At 39.9% G+C, this 16,154-nt stretch overlaps 2 protein-coding genes across 5 annotated transcripts in view; one reads left to right on the top strand and one right to left on the bottom strand.

The window, feature by feature from the left end:
• Positions 1 to 884: 884 nt before the first annotated feature.
• On the bottom strand, positions 885 to 8,142 carry LOC306839952 (sodium-dependent neutral amino acid transporter B(0)AT1-like). Its single transcript, XM_079368907.1, has 12 exons — positions 7,903 to 8,142; positions 4,554 to 4,694; positions 4,304 to 4,441; positions 4,020 to 4,201; positions 2,935 to 3,045; positions 2,716 to 2,828; positions 2,454 to 2,582; positions 2,215 to 2,377; positions 1,925 to 2,129; positions 1,676 to 1,835; positions 1,390 to 1,552; positions 885 to 1,309 (listed from the first exon to the last, which is right to left on the bottom strand). Exons 1-12 carry the CDS (start codon positions 8,099 to 8,101, stop codon positions 1,151 to 1,153), a joined length of 1,863 nt encoding a protein of 620 aa, XP_079225033.1. The 5' UTR covers positions 8,102 to 8,142; the 3' UTR covers positions 885 to 1,150.
• A 3,004-nt stretch (positions 8,143 to 11,146) lies between these two features.
• The window catches only part of fhod3a (formin homology 2 domain containing 3a), a 56,464-nt gene continuing 51,456 nt past the window's right edge, over positions 11,147 to 16,154 (top strand). For all 4 annotated transcript variants that reach the window (XM_079368721.1, XM_079368720.1, XM_079368719.1 and 1 more), the window contains exon 1: positions 11,147 to 11,639. In XM_079368721.1, the coding sequence (XP_079224847.1) occupies positions 11,475 to 11,639 (165 nt within the window). In that variant the 5' untranslated portion in view covers positions 11,147 to 11,474. The remainder of the gene's footprint in view (positions 11,640 to 16,154) is intronic.

Genomic DNA, 16,154 nt, shown 5'->3' with positions numbered 1-16,154 from the left:
TTGGTATTGTTATTCGACTAAATCTATATCCACAGTGGATCAGCCTTCATTGAAACCTTATCAGTATTCCTCAATACAATTATTAACTGAAGGAGATCGATGCCGGCATTTACAAAGGGGTTTACAATGCTTGGAAAATCAATAAAAGCCATATCCAAGGTTACATTGAAAATATGCTGTATACTTTATTATGGTACATCTGATATGTGCTTCACTTTCAGGACACAACACAACAAAGTACTCAAATTTAGTAAAAGCATTTAACTTGAAAAGATGGTTGAATGCTTTTTGGTGACACAATAACAAATCAGCTAAAACCCTATAAAAAAACAACAATTACAAAGGGTGGAAATAAATGGCTTCTTGCTAACTGGTTGTTAAAGACCCATACATTTCCGTGTAAGGTTATTTAAGAAAAAAAATAGCTAGAGTGTGAATTCTGGATTATGGTTTATCACACAGTCTTAAAATCTGCTTTTGTATTGGTTCAACGTAGTAAGAAAATCTAATTGAAAATCTTTGGGGCATACATGATGACATTCTACAACAAAGGTCAGGAAATAACATGCATGTATGCATTGAGCCAAGAAAAGAAAAGAAACATATTTAATCATAAGCAGTTCGATTTCATCAAAGCATATTTTTAATATGAAAATGAACAAGGTGGGGCTATGGACGGAGGCTATGGTCCTCCAAGCAGTTGGCCATGGTTTGAATCCCACTTGTTGCTCCTTTCCCGCATGTTATTCCCCACGCTCTCTTTCCATTGTCCTATCCCTCAATAAGGTCATAAAAAGCCTAAAATTCAACCTTTAAAAACATTAGCAAGGAGACCGTGTAAATAGTAAAAAATAATATTAAACACAAAAACAATTTTGCTGACATCAAACAGAAGGAACCCATTTTATTTAACAAGATTTTACATTACATTATACAACGCCTAAAAAACACATTTCCTTACATTGTCTTTAACATGGTCAGCATGTAGGGTAAAAAAGTAATACACTGTTCAGTAGCAGCAACAGCTAGCGTGTAGCTTTTCATTAAAGATACAACAATGCTATTAACTAAAATCAATGATTGTGAAACAAAACCATGCATCACGCTCCAGCGAAGTGTTGTTTTCATTTTAGTACTTTGTGGATCATGTTTAGTTTCCAGAAAAAGATGTTTTCTTGCAGCAGTATCTTTGGAATAATTTATACAAAGCAACCCCCGGGATCGAAAGTGCTGGAAGTCCCGCCAAGATGAAGATAATAACGTAGACCCAGCTGGGATAGGGCAAAATCTCCAACGCCGGAAAGTTCACCTGTTGACAGGACAATGAATTATTTTAGATAAAACAAAGTATTCTGAAGCATATTGACTGAACACAGGTGTGTATCATACCGAGCTTGGATTCCAAGCGATGTATGTCAGTTTGGCGCTGACTTGGGTGACAAAGTAAAACACAAAAATGACTAAGACAATCAAAGGGCTGATCACTCTCCATGTAGCTTGCCAGAAGATGTTGGGTTTGTGTCCAATCATGAACTCAATATCTCTGTTAAACCTGTTAGAGAAAAACAGATTTGACTCTTTAATCTGCATTAAGGTTTAATTGTCTCATTGTGCAAACTTTTGTTTTGCACATGGATTCATCATGACAGAAGGTAGAGTTGGCTTAGTGGCTTACCTGTCTATTCCATACAGGAAGACCACACCAGTCATCTCACAGAAAGCAATAATGAGAAGAGGGATGGAGCCCGCGTAGCTGTCAAAAAGAGCTAACCAGTAGTCACCCGACTGCAGAGCGAATATGAGGGCGATCAAGAAGGATACGAAGCATACAATTCCTGAAATATAGAACACAAAATGACATATTTATAACCTCACCACACTGTAGTCAGCACATTGGGATCCGTGGGTCTTTAAAATAATTCACCTGTCACTGCTTCTTTAGGAAACTTCTGAGGAAAGATCTTTAGGTCCTGCAGAGGAACCACGACTCCCTCTATCGCTCCAAACATGGTGGAGAGCCCGAGGCAGAAGAGCATGATAAAAAAGAGAACAGCCCAGAGAGGAGAAAAGGGCATCTTTGTGATGGCCTCTGTGAACACAATAAAGGCCAGACCTGTTCCCTCTACTCCCTGGGAAACAAATAAGCAGTGAGCTGCAGAAGAACTGAGAAAGGATTTCAATTATTGTAATACTTAAAGATGTACATTAACATACTTCACTGAGAAAGGTCCTCAGGTTGCAGTCACTTATGGCCAGCTTTTCAATGACCTCTGACCCTGAGGCCGTGCTGTTGAGGTTTTGCAGCATTTCATCATAGTTGGTCTCTGTGATGGTCCCCTCAGCTAGATCAAATGCATTCAGCAGCATCATGATGTTTCTGGAAGAGAACATTTAAGAAGCTAATGAATTAAATATAATTAATACCATGCAATAATATTATTACACGCACATACCCATTGAGGCAAGCGTCAAACTGCTCTGTTGCACGGAAGCCAATGATGGAGTATATAACGGTGGCAGCATAGATTGAAGTAAAGCCATTGACGAGGGCGATGATGACAGAATCTTGCTCACAATTGTTACTGAAAGAAAAAGAGGAAGTCAATTTTAAGAACAATAATTGCACAAACAATGCAACTACACTAGTATTTGTTTATGCCCACTCATAGGGTTACAATAGGTGTGATGTAGACTCAACATGTATGGTGAGCTTACTGAACAGGGTTATAGCTGGAGAAAGAAATAAGACCTCCGAAGGCCAGCGAGAATGAGTAGAATACTTGAGCTCCTGCGTCTAACCATGTTGATGGGTTTACCAACTCATCCAACTTGAACATGTAGGCAAATGGCAGGAGAAAGAAAACAAACATTGGCATCCTTTCAGGATATTTTTCAACTCATACTTGCTGATTGGTGCGTTACATTATTGCTTACATCTGGTGTGAAGAGGAACTTGATTCCATCTACAGATCCTTTCAGAGTGAGCCCTCTGATGAGGAAGATTGTAAGGACCACGTAAGGCAGAGTGGAGGTGATATACACAGCCTGAGAGACGGGAAAGACCAATCTTAACGCAGGAAATGTAACTGTTTTTAAATATCTGAAAATCTTTTCGTGACCATTTCAGAATGAAAAAGAAAAAAACAAAACATTGCTTGTTAAATCCTCATTTTTGTAGCCTACACATTTTTCAAAAAACCCAAAACGTCATGTTTGCTAGCTTTGCTTTTTACTTTTTGGGAGTGGGTTAGAAGTGTGCATTCATTTTCTGTGTGATCTCAGAACAGAGCTGGAGTCAGGAAATCTTTAACGGCTATAGACTTTGGACTCACTCAGCACAAAGAGCAGGTAAACAGTGATGCTTTATACCAAAGTGAAAAACAACAGATTGTATTTTAGGAGGCAGGGAAAACACAGCTCACAGTAACCCAATAGTTATGACAGCCGTCTTTTTATTTCCAGCACTTAAAGAACATTGATATTTTAAAACCTTCAGCTTGAATTGCCCAAAATGAGGGTGCCAAAGAGTGAGCACACCCACTGTCCCTTTGAGTGGTTGAGGTACATAATGTAGCGTACAGCCATTCAAATGCACATGTTCGAACCTGGGCCATCTGTTGGAGAACTGAATTCCTTACTGCAGCATAACCTAGCAGCTAGGTTTTAAAATCATTGTAAATGTTTAATCTTCTTTTGAAAGGCATAAGCCCCTCTTAGTGACTCGCAACCCTCCTGGGGGGTCCCAACACCCACGTTGCGAACCACTACTTTAAGGGACTGTTTTTGGTAACTGAGCCATTTTTACTATTACATAGTTGTACCCATTCTTTTCCGTTAGAAGGGTAGGAATGGATTATTGGTTGTTGAGAAAATAAAAGTGTGAATATAATAATGTCTTTTTACAGTAGGTGTACTGTATAATGAGTACAGTCTGAATGCAACCTTACATTTTGCCTGTTTTACTGCTAAAGCATTATGATCCATGTTGCCACAGCATGTTATTGCTAAACATGTCGTACCTTTCCTGTGGTCTCAATCCCTCTGATGCAGCAGATGTAAAGCACACTCCAAGCAGTAACCAAACAAATCACAATCCACCACTGCAGACCTCCACTCTCATCTATAGCCGCTGAGGTGTTCAGTGTTTTTCGGTACCAGAAGTAGTCCACTGGAGTGCTGCGTTCACATTCTGACACAAGACCTACAGAAATGTGTCACAATCAATCTTTTTATATGGACTGGTAAGGGTCAGACGAGAAGGGAAAAAAAGTAACAAAAAAACAAAATAAAAATGTGAACGTGCCTGTTAGATTTTCATTGAGAGGACACTGGCTCCATGGCAGGGGGTCCTGGAAAGAGTTGAAGAAGTACCACATCACCCATGCAATGATGGTGTTGTAGTACATGCCAACCAGGAAGGACACAGTCATGGATGCAATACCTGACAGAAGGTGTGTGTTCATGGGGGGGGGGGATAATATGAATGAAAGCTGTCTTAAGTTAAACATCCTTTTTCAGCACTGTAACATAAAAACATATTTGAATGACATTACCAACTCCAGTCAAGTAAGGGTGGATTGCAGCCCAGGCCCCCACACTGCCCTTTCTAAGGCGTTGGCCAATGGCAAACTCCAAGTGCAGCAGTGGAACACCCTCCAGGACAAGCAGAATGATAAATGGGATGATAAAGGCTCCTGTGGACACACCAACGAAAGCTTAGATAACCGCAAAGATAACAGAGATTCTATTCTTATCATAGAAGCACCTTGTTTATTAGGTTCATGTATGATAGTTGGAAGTAAAGAAATATTTCTGTCACAAAGCACAACAAAGGTTTAATTGTTACACTAGTAACTTTTGCAGAATATTTCAAAACGTCTTTAATTTAGTTGGCGCCTATCAAACTGCTTGTGCAAATGTTTCATGTGAGCAGAAGTTTTTTTATTGTCTTTATTATCGCGCATGATGATGCATGTGGGCTGGACATGCACTCCTCTATCAAGGCATTTATAGACGTGAGATCAGCTGACATGAAAAAAGCTGAATCGTACATGGAAGTATGATCCTTTTACAACAATCATTTTGATTGTGATGAGATAGTGTTGTGAAATCCAGCCTTGTTGAAGCAATTCAATCTAAGATATCACTGGCTCCCTTGCTACATGGGTTAAATGAAAATAAACACTCTGGCCTGAAAGCTTATGTTTAGCCTTAACAGAGATTGATATTTAAACCTCTGTGATGCTTTCAGTTTATCTCAATAAAGCCTGAGGGTTTAAAACAAGTTGAAGATGAAAACACGTCTTTTCCCACAACTCACCCTGAGGCCTTTGTTAGCCATTTGGTTAGACTATATGGCACCTGGAATACAGCATTTCTTTCTGTTGGGTGTCTGTTGTCTTTAGAAAGCAGCAACCTCTGGTTTTAAATGAAGCCAATGCGGTAGTGCAAAATCCTGTCATTCCTCTCACTGAGTGTCCACTTTGAGGCTCAGGCTCCAGGAGCCTGGGAAGTCACATACACACCACAGCCAAAACAGCCTGTTTTTACACTAGAAATAAAAACATGTTCACAGCCTGGTATAAACATGAAATAGGTCTGATTAGTTATTGTCCTCACTGGCCCACACAGTACAGCGAGCCTGATTTTATTTTTTTCATGAACCATATCTATAGTTAGGTTCATAGCTAACAGGTGGGCCAGGTCTAGCGGTTTGTCAGGAGGCTCAAAACCCACCTCAGCTCCAGCTAATGTAATATCCTAACATCTATCATTATGTTGACTGAAAGTTATACTGAGAAAGGATTTCCACCAAGGCGGCTGCTGCTGAGCCTCCAAAGTCCCCTGCCATAATAGATGACTTCACTCAGGCTTACAGTCAATGGTTAGCCAGTGTACTAAGTTATAGAAAACAAACCCAATTAAACAGTGTTGTGGAAAAATGCCTGTGTGTGCATCATTTGACACCTGTTTCTGTGTTTGGCTTTGCCTGCATCTAAAACATGTATACTTAATTCTTGCTATCTGATAACAGAATGTTCTTAAATCGGACTCTGTGCCCTCCTGTGACTCACGGAGCCAGGTGTTTTTTTAACAACCTATATAAAAAGCATTATTAACATACTAACTTTGCTTCCTTCTATTGCCTATTATTGCCACAAAAGAGATTAATCTACGCAGACCTAGACTAATGACAACCTGTTACTCATATATTTGCAATCTACCTATATCCTGTGAATGCATAAATATGTTCTGCAACCGGGACTGCCCTGGGAATCTTTGACGCGTGCATGACTGATGTCACTTCTGTAGCTGATTGCCCCTTAGCAAAGATGTTTTACTATGTGCAATGAAATACACAAAGACAAAAGACATTGACTTGAGATCCTTTACTACCAACAGAAAATTCAAATTCAATTTAACAACACCTAGGTTGCAACAAAATATTTTATCTTAGCCTCAACTGACTTGTTGAACTAAAAAGGGCCACAGTCTAGAATGTTATACTCATTATAGAGACCTGATGTAATACAGTATGTATTCCAAACAAAGCTTAATATGCTGGGGTTTTCATATCCAACTCAAGGAGGTATACTGTTAAGAACAATAGGTGGAAACTTATATTTGTTTTTTAGCTATGCTAACCAGCTGTATGATACTTTGAATGACGACAATGTCGTTGCCATTTTTTAGTCTTCCTGATTTGAGTTCCATTTAGAGAAAAGTCTACTGATTTGTTTATCACGTGGTTTTAGCACTGCCATCAGGTTGACATCTTTTTGAACAAGGGTTGATACACCATAAAAACATCAACATGTGAGCTTTGATCATTTGGCTATGCTGCCGTCAGTATTTAGCTCAGAGCGCCACTGTGCTCACGTTTCCAGCATGTTTGTCGACTTTCAGTTTTGTTCTTGTTTCACATTGGCTATCTTTCATAAAGCTGTTGTGTACACAAAGAACACAATGTTATTTTGTTGTGTTCTCAACTTGTCTGTGCTGCTCTGACTGATACATTTGGATTATTTCCAGTTTGCTTATATGTAGATATGCTTGTCTGATAAGAGGCTGGGTTATCCGTGCACCTAAAAGGCTACACTTCAGCACATGGCAAGTTTGGTATTTTATGACTGGGTGATGACGCCTGTGACACTTAACCTTTGATCACAGAATATGAAAAAAAAATTAACAAATTTTCCATTGGTAAAAATTTCTCAGTCCTCTTAAATTGTTCTTTTCGATCATAATATCATCACATGCTGGACGTTTCAACCACAACTCTGTAAATGGAAAAACCCAACAAAACTTAAAAATTACTGAGGGGTTTAACGCATCAGTAGTTCTTTGCTTTCAAATGGCGATTTTAGCTTTATACAGTAATGCCTGTTTAACTACAGAGGTTAATATTTAACCATGATCACTTTAAGTGCAGATGATAGGCTCAGAGTGATGCTTCATGGTTTTATTGTGTTACTAATGGAGTTTATTTGCTCCTTTCAAATTGAAAGACAGTTTTATATTTCACATCCCACCTTTATTCTGTCGCTAATAAAATCATTCACCCAACCAAACAACCTGGTAACAAAACAGACACAATAATATTGTTTGCAGTTATTATTTACATTTTCAGTCATGTCAAATGTAACTGACATTTGGAAACACAAACCATTGACATTTTTTAAAGCAAAAGCATCAAAATCAGAGTTCCAATTTTCTGCCTGCATTATTTTGGAGTATTTCCTTTTTATTGTTGTACCATCAATTAAATCTTAATATTTGAAAATTTAAAATGTTTTTCAAATGTTTTTTTTATTGAGTATTCTGCAATCTTTTTCATTTTCACACACAGAGCTGGTTAAATGTATGAATTTAATATTTTCGCCACAGATAGGATGAACTTACCTCCCCCGTGGCTCTGACACAGGTAAGGGAACCTCCAGACATTGCCCAGTCCGACACAGAAACCCACACAGGTGAGCAGATACTGGGCTTTGTTGTCCCACTTGGGCCTGTCTGCAGCCGTCTCTTTCTCCATCCTCTCAAGGGCCTCATAAGAGGGGATCCTGTCTTCAAGGTCCGGGTTGGGAAGAACCAGCCTCATGGTGATTGTTTTGAAAGTTGAGTCTATAGATCCTGAATGTGTGGCAGGTTTCCTCAGTAGTTCAGAGCTTGGACGTGTCAGTGCAGCTTGTTATCAGACAGAATGATCTGTGTTTGCGACTGTGTTCTTTACATGCACTATCTCTCCAGCCCTTCTGACATCTTGAAGCAGAGATGGACAGTGGTGGTGTCACCACCATGGCAATAATTTATTGCTAATATGCTGCGATGCAAAGTTCAAATGTGCACAGGCAGCATTAAAACCAAGGTTGTAGGGGTTTACTGTCTGGTTCCTCAGATGTACACTGCTCACTTGTGGTGAAATTACAGTCGAGCTAATATGAATACAGGTGGCTATAATGATGGATTCATAATATTTCTCAAATAACCAAGATAGATGATTGCAAGTCAGATGTTTGTTTCTTATAATGTCTCCACCTTTCATGCTGTGCTGAGGAATGTTACGTTTGAATTAATGTGTCAATGTTATCTTAAAGTTTGTGGCTCAGCCTGTACTAAGTGACACAAGGCATTCCTCAAGTTTCTGGAAACACTGGTACAAAATGTCCCTTTTTATTGTAATTTCTGAGAAAAACTGTGAAAAGTAAGTGATTATAAACCTTTTTTGATGTAATATCTAATAAAACACGTCTCTTTTGTAGTACGTCAAAGACTCAAAGCAACAAATTCAGAAAGTAAGCACATTGTTCTTGAATTTGAAGTTTACAGTTTTACTTTCAGCTATCATGCTCCCCAGATCCCAGGTGAGTGACAAATCCCCAGTGAGGTGTTTGTTCTGCCCTCTTAGTCTGCCTTCTCACTGTTGGGCATGGTACTACAAACCCAAACCTTTACAGAGGTTTACAAATTTATAGACGCAGAAAAAGCCTGTTCTAAGCAGAGAAGAAATTCAGGGGTTTATAGACATGATCAAATACCTGAGACTTATTTCAACTTGTTGAAAAGGGATTTATTTATAATTTGTTTTTACTTTTTAAAGTAAAATCATCATATTTGAATGTTTTTTGGGGTATTTAATTCTCTTAACAATTTTTTTGTAATGCAAAAATGAATAACAACACCATGGGAAAATGACAGACATCTCCAGCATCCAAATCGCAATTCAAATAAAAAAAAAACTTTATTTGTCCCGGGGGGGGACGCCCTGTTACCTCTTTTTCACAGCAGCCTACACAAAGACTTCCTCAGTGCATTGCACTAAGGTCACCGTAAGAGCACAGCGACTCATAAAGACGAAGAAAACAGGCACACCTTGCCCTTTCACTTAATTCTTGTTATCTCAGGCCAACATTGGAAGTTGATATATGACGGAAATAGCGCATGGAAAAATCTGATTTTTTTTGTTATGGTTCTGAGCACTGTGGTCTTGTTGTCTTTGTACTTGAAGATGTATGACAAGCATCAGCTATAATTAACAGTTATTGTGTTTATCATATGTTTGTTGACAACCAACTGGATCTCTTTAAGTGACGGACAGAATGTAGTAAACATCATTAGTCTGACATTTATCACTCAGCTGGTTTCTGCTGTTGAATCACATTAACTCATTCATGCAGATTTATGGTTGAGGATTACTGGTCTATGTTTTGATATAGTTCCTTACCAGCAACACCACAGAGCTGAAGATAAGGGAATATATAATGAATCGTTGTCAGTATGTGTGAAGAAATCTTTGTACTTTGAGCGTATTATACAACACCTCATTTACTTTAGATGCACTCTGCTATCATCACCTGCACCTTACAGAAACACGTGCCAGGGAATCTGTCTTCCCTCTTTGGGAACCGGCTTTAAAACAAGCCTCCTTCTGCCCTCAAGTGGCAACAAAGAGGTGTCTTCCAGTGTTTTTCAGTTAAGAGTTATTATGTGACATAATAGATTTATGTATCTTGCTCACATAGCCAGATATGGTTTACAACTGGGCAAAGAGCATAATGTAGAAAATGGACTATGGTAAGAAAAGGCTTCATTGTTTGCAGAAAGCTTTCAAAAGGAAGACAGAGGCCCGACCATCGGGAGTTGTTGGGGTTCAAAGGTGTTCCCAAAAGTATTGTCTTGTGGACAGGACTTTCTGGGGGTCAAACAGCCGGTCTGTATTGAGTGGGCTATGTTAAGTCCTTTATGACACCTCTGAGTAATGGGACATTATAAATGTGGACTATTATTTACCTGTACAATTATCATACCGTTTTTGAACTGTAAGATGCTGCTAAGACGTGTGGAAAATCATATAAATTATATCATGATGTACATTGATAATCATTTGTTTGCTGTTATTAAAAACAATATACAGCCTACACTAACAGTAATATAGCATAAAGAAAATGAAATAATTAAGCAATCCCTGTAATAACACAAGTTCATTTATGCTACATGAACTGAACATGAGCCCACAGTTGTCAGCAAACTCGTTATAATAACATGATGATATAATGCAGAAAAAGACGATTTTAAGTTTATTTTCTTTTAATCCTGCAGTTAAACTAAATTGCCACAAGAGGGCGGCATTGGTCAAAAATGAACACTCGCTTTGCGCAGACCTGAACAGCAGATATTTCTCCCTATGGGCCTATAAGTAAATCTGCACTTGTTGCGATCTGCAGCAAGTAAACATATGATGCTTTTTATAACACCTTTGTTTTAGTTGACTATGTGTTTCCACCTCTAGAGAACATTCAACCAAGGATAGAGAAAAGGCCTACAGATTATTTAGTGTTGTTTAAGATTATTATTTTTAAACTTTAGGATAATTGTACATTGTATTTTGAATTAATTTATTTCTTCTATGTAGGCTAAAAATGTCATCTTTGCTGCTCCTCTGTCGGCTACTTTTTAAATGATCAGTGAGGTAGCCTACTTTTCATTTATGAAGCCACTGCTAAGCCGGGGACACTGAAGGGGGGAGGTGAGGCAGAGGGGAAAATAGATTTGGAAGGGAGGGAGGGAGGGAGGGGGGAGGATTTACTGGGACTCAGACAGACAGCAGACCGGCTGTCCCAAGCTGCACTGATCCTTCACTCTCAGGCTGGCAGAGAGCTCAGGTCCGCCTGTCGCCTCCCCTTTATCACCGGCCACCTGCACCAGCGAGAGTAACACGGCGCAATCCAACAGCTCAGGGCGAGTTCAACAAAAAAAAAAAAAGCAAGGAGGCGAGAAGAGAAAGTAACCGGCTTCTTGTGGCATCTTTCCTGCTTGTGTCCTGCGGAAGGACAGGCTGAGCACAGGGGCGCGCTTGGCGACCCGGGTTTGTTGTCGTTACCAGGAGAGGAGCCCACAACGACCACAGCCTCAGCTGGTCCGGCACTCATTAAACCGGGCTGTCCTCTCAGAGGAGCCACTTGCATGGATGCACCATGGCCACGTTTGTCTCCAGGGTTCAGTTTTTAGATGACACCGATCCATTCAACAGCACCAACTTCCCAGAACCGACTAGACCACCTCTGTACACCTTCAGGGAGGACATCCCCCTCATCAACCAGCTCGCAGGCGTCCACCGGCTGCTCAAAGCTCCACACAAGGTAGGATTACCAGCCTGGTAAACAACAATAATCTACTGTAGACTATATCCAATGATAACAAGTGCTTTAAGGGAAATATGAATAATAAACGTTGATGACATATTTTATCATTAATAAATTGCAATAAACACAGGGACAACTCAGATCAGATGAAAAGAAACGCGTTTTTATTGGCTATAGTTTTTTTTTTCTTTTTAATATTTGCATATTCAAATGTTGAAATAAGGGCCACACGAGGTTGTTTTGCAATCTTAAGGACTGCTGTTGTCAACTTCAAGCCTCCTGCAAATAAACTTCCATACCCACGATTCAGAGTCTATTTTGAGAACACGTACAAACAGATTGGCTCTCCAGACCCAGGACTGAGACAAGGTTGCAAATGTTGCCTTGCAGTCCACAGTAACAATAAACACGAGCTTCACATGTTTTGGACTCAGTATTCAAAATGTAATCCCACATTGGCACACTTTTGCTCCACTGAAGTAGCACTGAAAAAATATTAAGGGTCTCAACCTCTGACCCCTCCAGTTGAAGGGTCTAGAAATAAGACTGCAGTCTAAATGTGAATAATCCTTTCTTATTGCTAAATATAGTTCACACTTTGTGTAGCATGATATGGTGACAGGTGTGCAGAGACATTAGTGCAACTGGATATATCCTGAGTTGTCTCATTCATCTGTAAGTGACAGTCGACAGCTCTGGTGTCCTCAGAGAGCCAGCATCATGGCTGATCAGATTTAGAGTGTCAGATTACAATGGGTGTGTGATAGAAGAAAAAAAAGTGTTTGTGTACCATTCTTAGTAAATTCAAGTTACCAAGATGAAAACAGCAACACATTCCTTACTGACAAGGTTGAGTCACACACACACACACACACACACACACACACACACACACACACACACACACACACACACACACACACACAGGGGCTTAACAAGTGAGGCAGACACTAAGAGATTGTGATTTCATTCTTTATTAGCAGAATTGAAATCATTCCTGGGGAAGAAAAAAAAACAACAGTTACATTAGAGTTAAACTAAAAGTGAGACACATGAGGAAGACAGAGTCACATTGCTGGCACACAGCCCCGACAGCAGACCAGTGTTCAACAGCAGAGTGGTTTTCCAGACCAAGTAGATCTTAAACTGCCCATCTTTAAAAGCCACAAAACAAATGAAAAATGGCCCACAGCGCAGAAAAGCTCATGATTACAACCTATACACCGACAGATGGCATGTCCTGCATTCGTGTTTTCAATTTTGTTCACAGAACTGCTTTGTGCCATGACAACTGGATATTAAGTTTAGATTATGGCGATGAAAGAAAACTGAAGCAAACTTGCTCTTTAGAGGGGCCAGATGGAATAGTCAGAGTTTGGGAGGATTTTAGTCTTGTTCTATAATTTGATTTAATGTCAAAGTTAGTGAGAATATGACATTTGCATGAGCTTTATCTCAGTCTTTCTTTGTTCGAGCAGTCTCCTTTTTTTAACCTTCAGTCTGTCCCCCGAGAAGAGACTACCATATTATTATGTTGTGATGCTCGGGCTCTGTGTATGGCTGGCTGGGATCACATTTAAAGTATAGGTCACTTGTCCCAGAATTCCTGCGGCCAGGCTCTGGATCCCTGCGACACTTTGTTCTCCTCACTTTGGCTGCTGTGGTTTTCCTGACCTCTTCCTCCTTCTCCTCGTCCACCTCTGTGACCATGCACAAGTTCAAACTTTTTAACACAAGCACACGTAAACTCACATAGAAGGTCGGGCGAGACCTGCCAGGGCTAAATCAGTGCATCCTTGGGTTGTGTGTGTGTGTGGATGTGTCATTTTATCCAAACGGCAAAAACATACGATTCTTTTGATTCCCACTTTTTATCTTCTCTGTGAAGAGAGCTAAATGATAAAGGTGACAAAACAAAGTGAATGGAAGTAGAACATTTGAATCAGAGACATATTAGGTGTGAATATCCTTATAAATGTTAGAGGTTAAGCTCAATACATGAGCTTCCCAATCTGTCAGACATCTACTAAGCAACCATACCCCTCCAAAAAACCAAAAGGCTCAGACTTCAGAGCTCAACTTGTATTTCATTACCAAAGGGTTCCCATTAAAGCAACACTGGGAGCTTTAATAGCCATGTAGAACACACCCTCCTCCCTACTCTTCAAAGAGCCCGATCCTTCATGGCTCACATTTTGACACAAAAAGCGTTCTTTAAAAACTCATCGTCTAAGTTACGTAAGGGCATTGTTAACTGTCAACCCAGTGTGATCGCCAGCAGGCTTTGTGTTGTTTTAACATGGAAGTAATTACTCTCAAACCCCCACTTGATTTGTGTGTGTGTGTGTGTGTGTGTGAGTGTGTGTGTGTGTGTGTGTGTGTGTGTGTGTGTGTGTGTGTGTGTGTGTGTGTGTGTGTGTGTCTACTTAACTCTTTTTGGAAGAATTTGATGAAATGAGTGTAAAAGTACACCAAGCCACTAAGTGTTTCCCTGGCTATTCTCGGAGCCTTCAGTGTGAGGAGCTTTGCGGTTTCGTTCTGCAGCCACCTCTCTGCCAGCTCCATCCAGAATGATGTCTGTTAATTATGATGTTATTGCTGATTTTGCCCAAACAAAGTGTTTAAGGAAAGCCACTCCTTTTGGAGGGTGAGTTGTTAACAAATTTGATTACTGAGTGGTGCAGCGCTCCCTAATCACTACATAAGTGGTATTTGTTTGATTGAGTAATGAGTGTAGATGAAGCTGAGGGGGTAAGAAAAGCAGGCAGCTAAAGTGGTGGTGCAACCCTGTGTTGTGACATTTCTTTGATAGTATGAGACTTTTTTTTTTTCTTTTACTTAAAAGCTGCTTAAAGGTGCTGGTAATGTGACCAGAATGGACTCAAGAAATTGATTGATTGAACTTTTATTGTCAGGCAAAGACTGAAATTTGTCTTGGATCACAGCAGCTCCATTTGGAATAAGAACAATGAAAGAGAAGATTCAAAAATGCAAATATTTGACAGCATTTAAACAAATATTCAAAGGCTTTTCAATCTAGTTTTCAGCCCCATTTTCCATTTAAGGATTGAGTGGTATAAGAGTGCTTTTGTCTGACTAATGAAAACAGGGGACCTTTTTGGTCTTTGTCTTACTAGAACTGGGGCATTGGGACCCCCCCCCCCCCCCCCCATCCCACCCACCCACCCCCACCACCAAAAAAAGAAAAAGATAATGGGGTCCCCTTATCTATGCTAGCATCTTGGCAGCCACACATTTACATGATCCATGATGAGGTTAGCACTCTAATTTTCTCTTGTGTCATTATGGGCTTGACACTTTAACTTCCTAAAATGGTCTCCTCATTGGATAAATGCCTTGATATTATCAAACCACTATAAAGCTGAAGATAAGCCCATCAGCCTCATATAGTTTCATTCAGCTGCATCTTAGAGTAAGCATTTAGCTTAGCATCAGTACTTTAAACATCCATGTGATGTCTATTTATTATCTATTTTCTATTTCATTGTTTCCTGCCAGGGTCTTCTTCCTTGGGAAACATATTGTAATGAAATTATAAACAATATTGCATAATTAAAGTTTCAGCTAAAAATACATGGATTGAGGTCATTTTAGGGGTGTAAGGGGAAATTGGAGCTGAAGCAATATTCATCTAAAGTTTAAGATTTAAACAGCGAACAGAATGGATAATATGTTTGTACATTTTTGAAACCTTCAAAGCACCACAACATCTTCTCTGAAGAAATCTTTGGCCATGGCATTGCCCCACTTTAATTCCAAGCCCATGCGGACACACCCACCCTTGAGGTCCTGTGCGCATGCTGCCTCAGAGCAGAGTAAATATAGCAAGGTTATATTTATGTTGTGAGTCCATCCGACAGTCCGTCTCTGTGTTTCTATAAGTGAGCTGGAGGGACAGGCAGAGTGCAGCAGCAGGTCTCGTGAACTGCGGTCTCTGCTGGTCAGAGAGTGTCGTCATGTAGCTTGACCAGACAGCCAGGGGGCGTTTGGCAGCGGCCCAGAGGCCAGGCTAGATTAGCTCTACCAGTGTCATTGTGGTGCTAAATGCTATCTCAACTCGTGACTCTGATCTCATTGAACTATTCATGCACAAGCAGTTTATACAAAACGATGTGAAGCACATCTCTGAGGTATTTACTTTTTATGGGCTGGAGCTGTTTGCACCTGCTATCAACTTGTGACTGTACTCATAAACATCAATGCCAGTGCTGTGGAGATATATTTCTGGTGCACCTGGTCTCAAACTCAGCAGAGTGTCTCATTACAAAGTGGGGTTACCCTGTCACAAGCAGCTCTGCAGTTATTCACAATTTTTCCTAAAACGTGTGCTGGAAAAAGGATAATTGCTCCTTTTATAAATAAACAGGCACAAGTGTGCAAGAGCTTCACATTTTACAAAATCAAGATACTATATGAAGTGTTATTTTTCCTGTAGATTGTATTTTAATGCATTAAAATGGTTTTGGTTACATGTTCTGCTGTCTTTATAGC

Source organism: Symphodus melops (genome assembly GCF_947650265.1).
Source record: "Symphodus melops genome assembly, chromosome: 18".
Lineage (NCBI taxonomy): Eukaryota > Metazoa > Chordata > Actinopteri > Labriformes > Labridae > Symphodus > Symphodus melops.
This window is presented reverse-complemented; position numbering and strand designations above follow the sequence as displayed.

What these genes read in the sequence shown, in the direction of transcription:
- LOC306839952 (XM_079368907.1), bottom strand. Translation starts at nt 8,101, where the DNA reads ATGAGGCTGGTTCTTCCCAACCCGGACCTTGAAGACAGGATCCCCTCT. An exon ending in GGATTGAGACCACAGGAAAG is followed by an intron (nt 3,046 to 4,019) that starts GTACGACATGTT and finishes CCCGTCTCTCAG; the next exon opens with GCTGTGTATATCACCTCCAC. An exon ending in TGAGGACCTTTCTCAGTGAA is followed by an intron (nt 2,130 to 2,214) that starts GTATGTTAATGT and finishes TTTGTTTCCCAG; the next exon opens with GGAGTAGAGGGAACAGGTCT.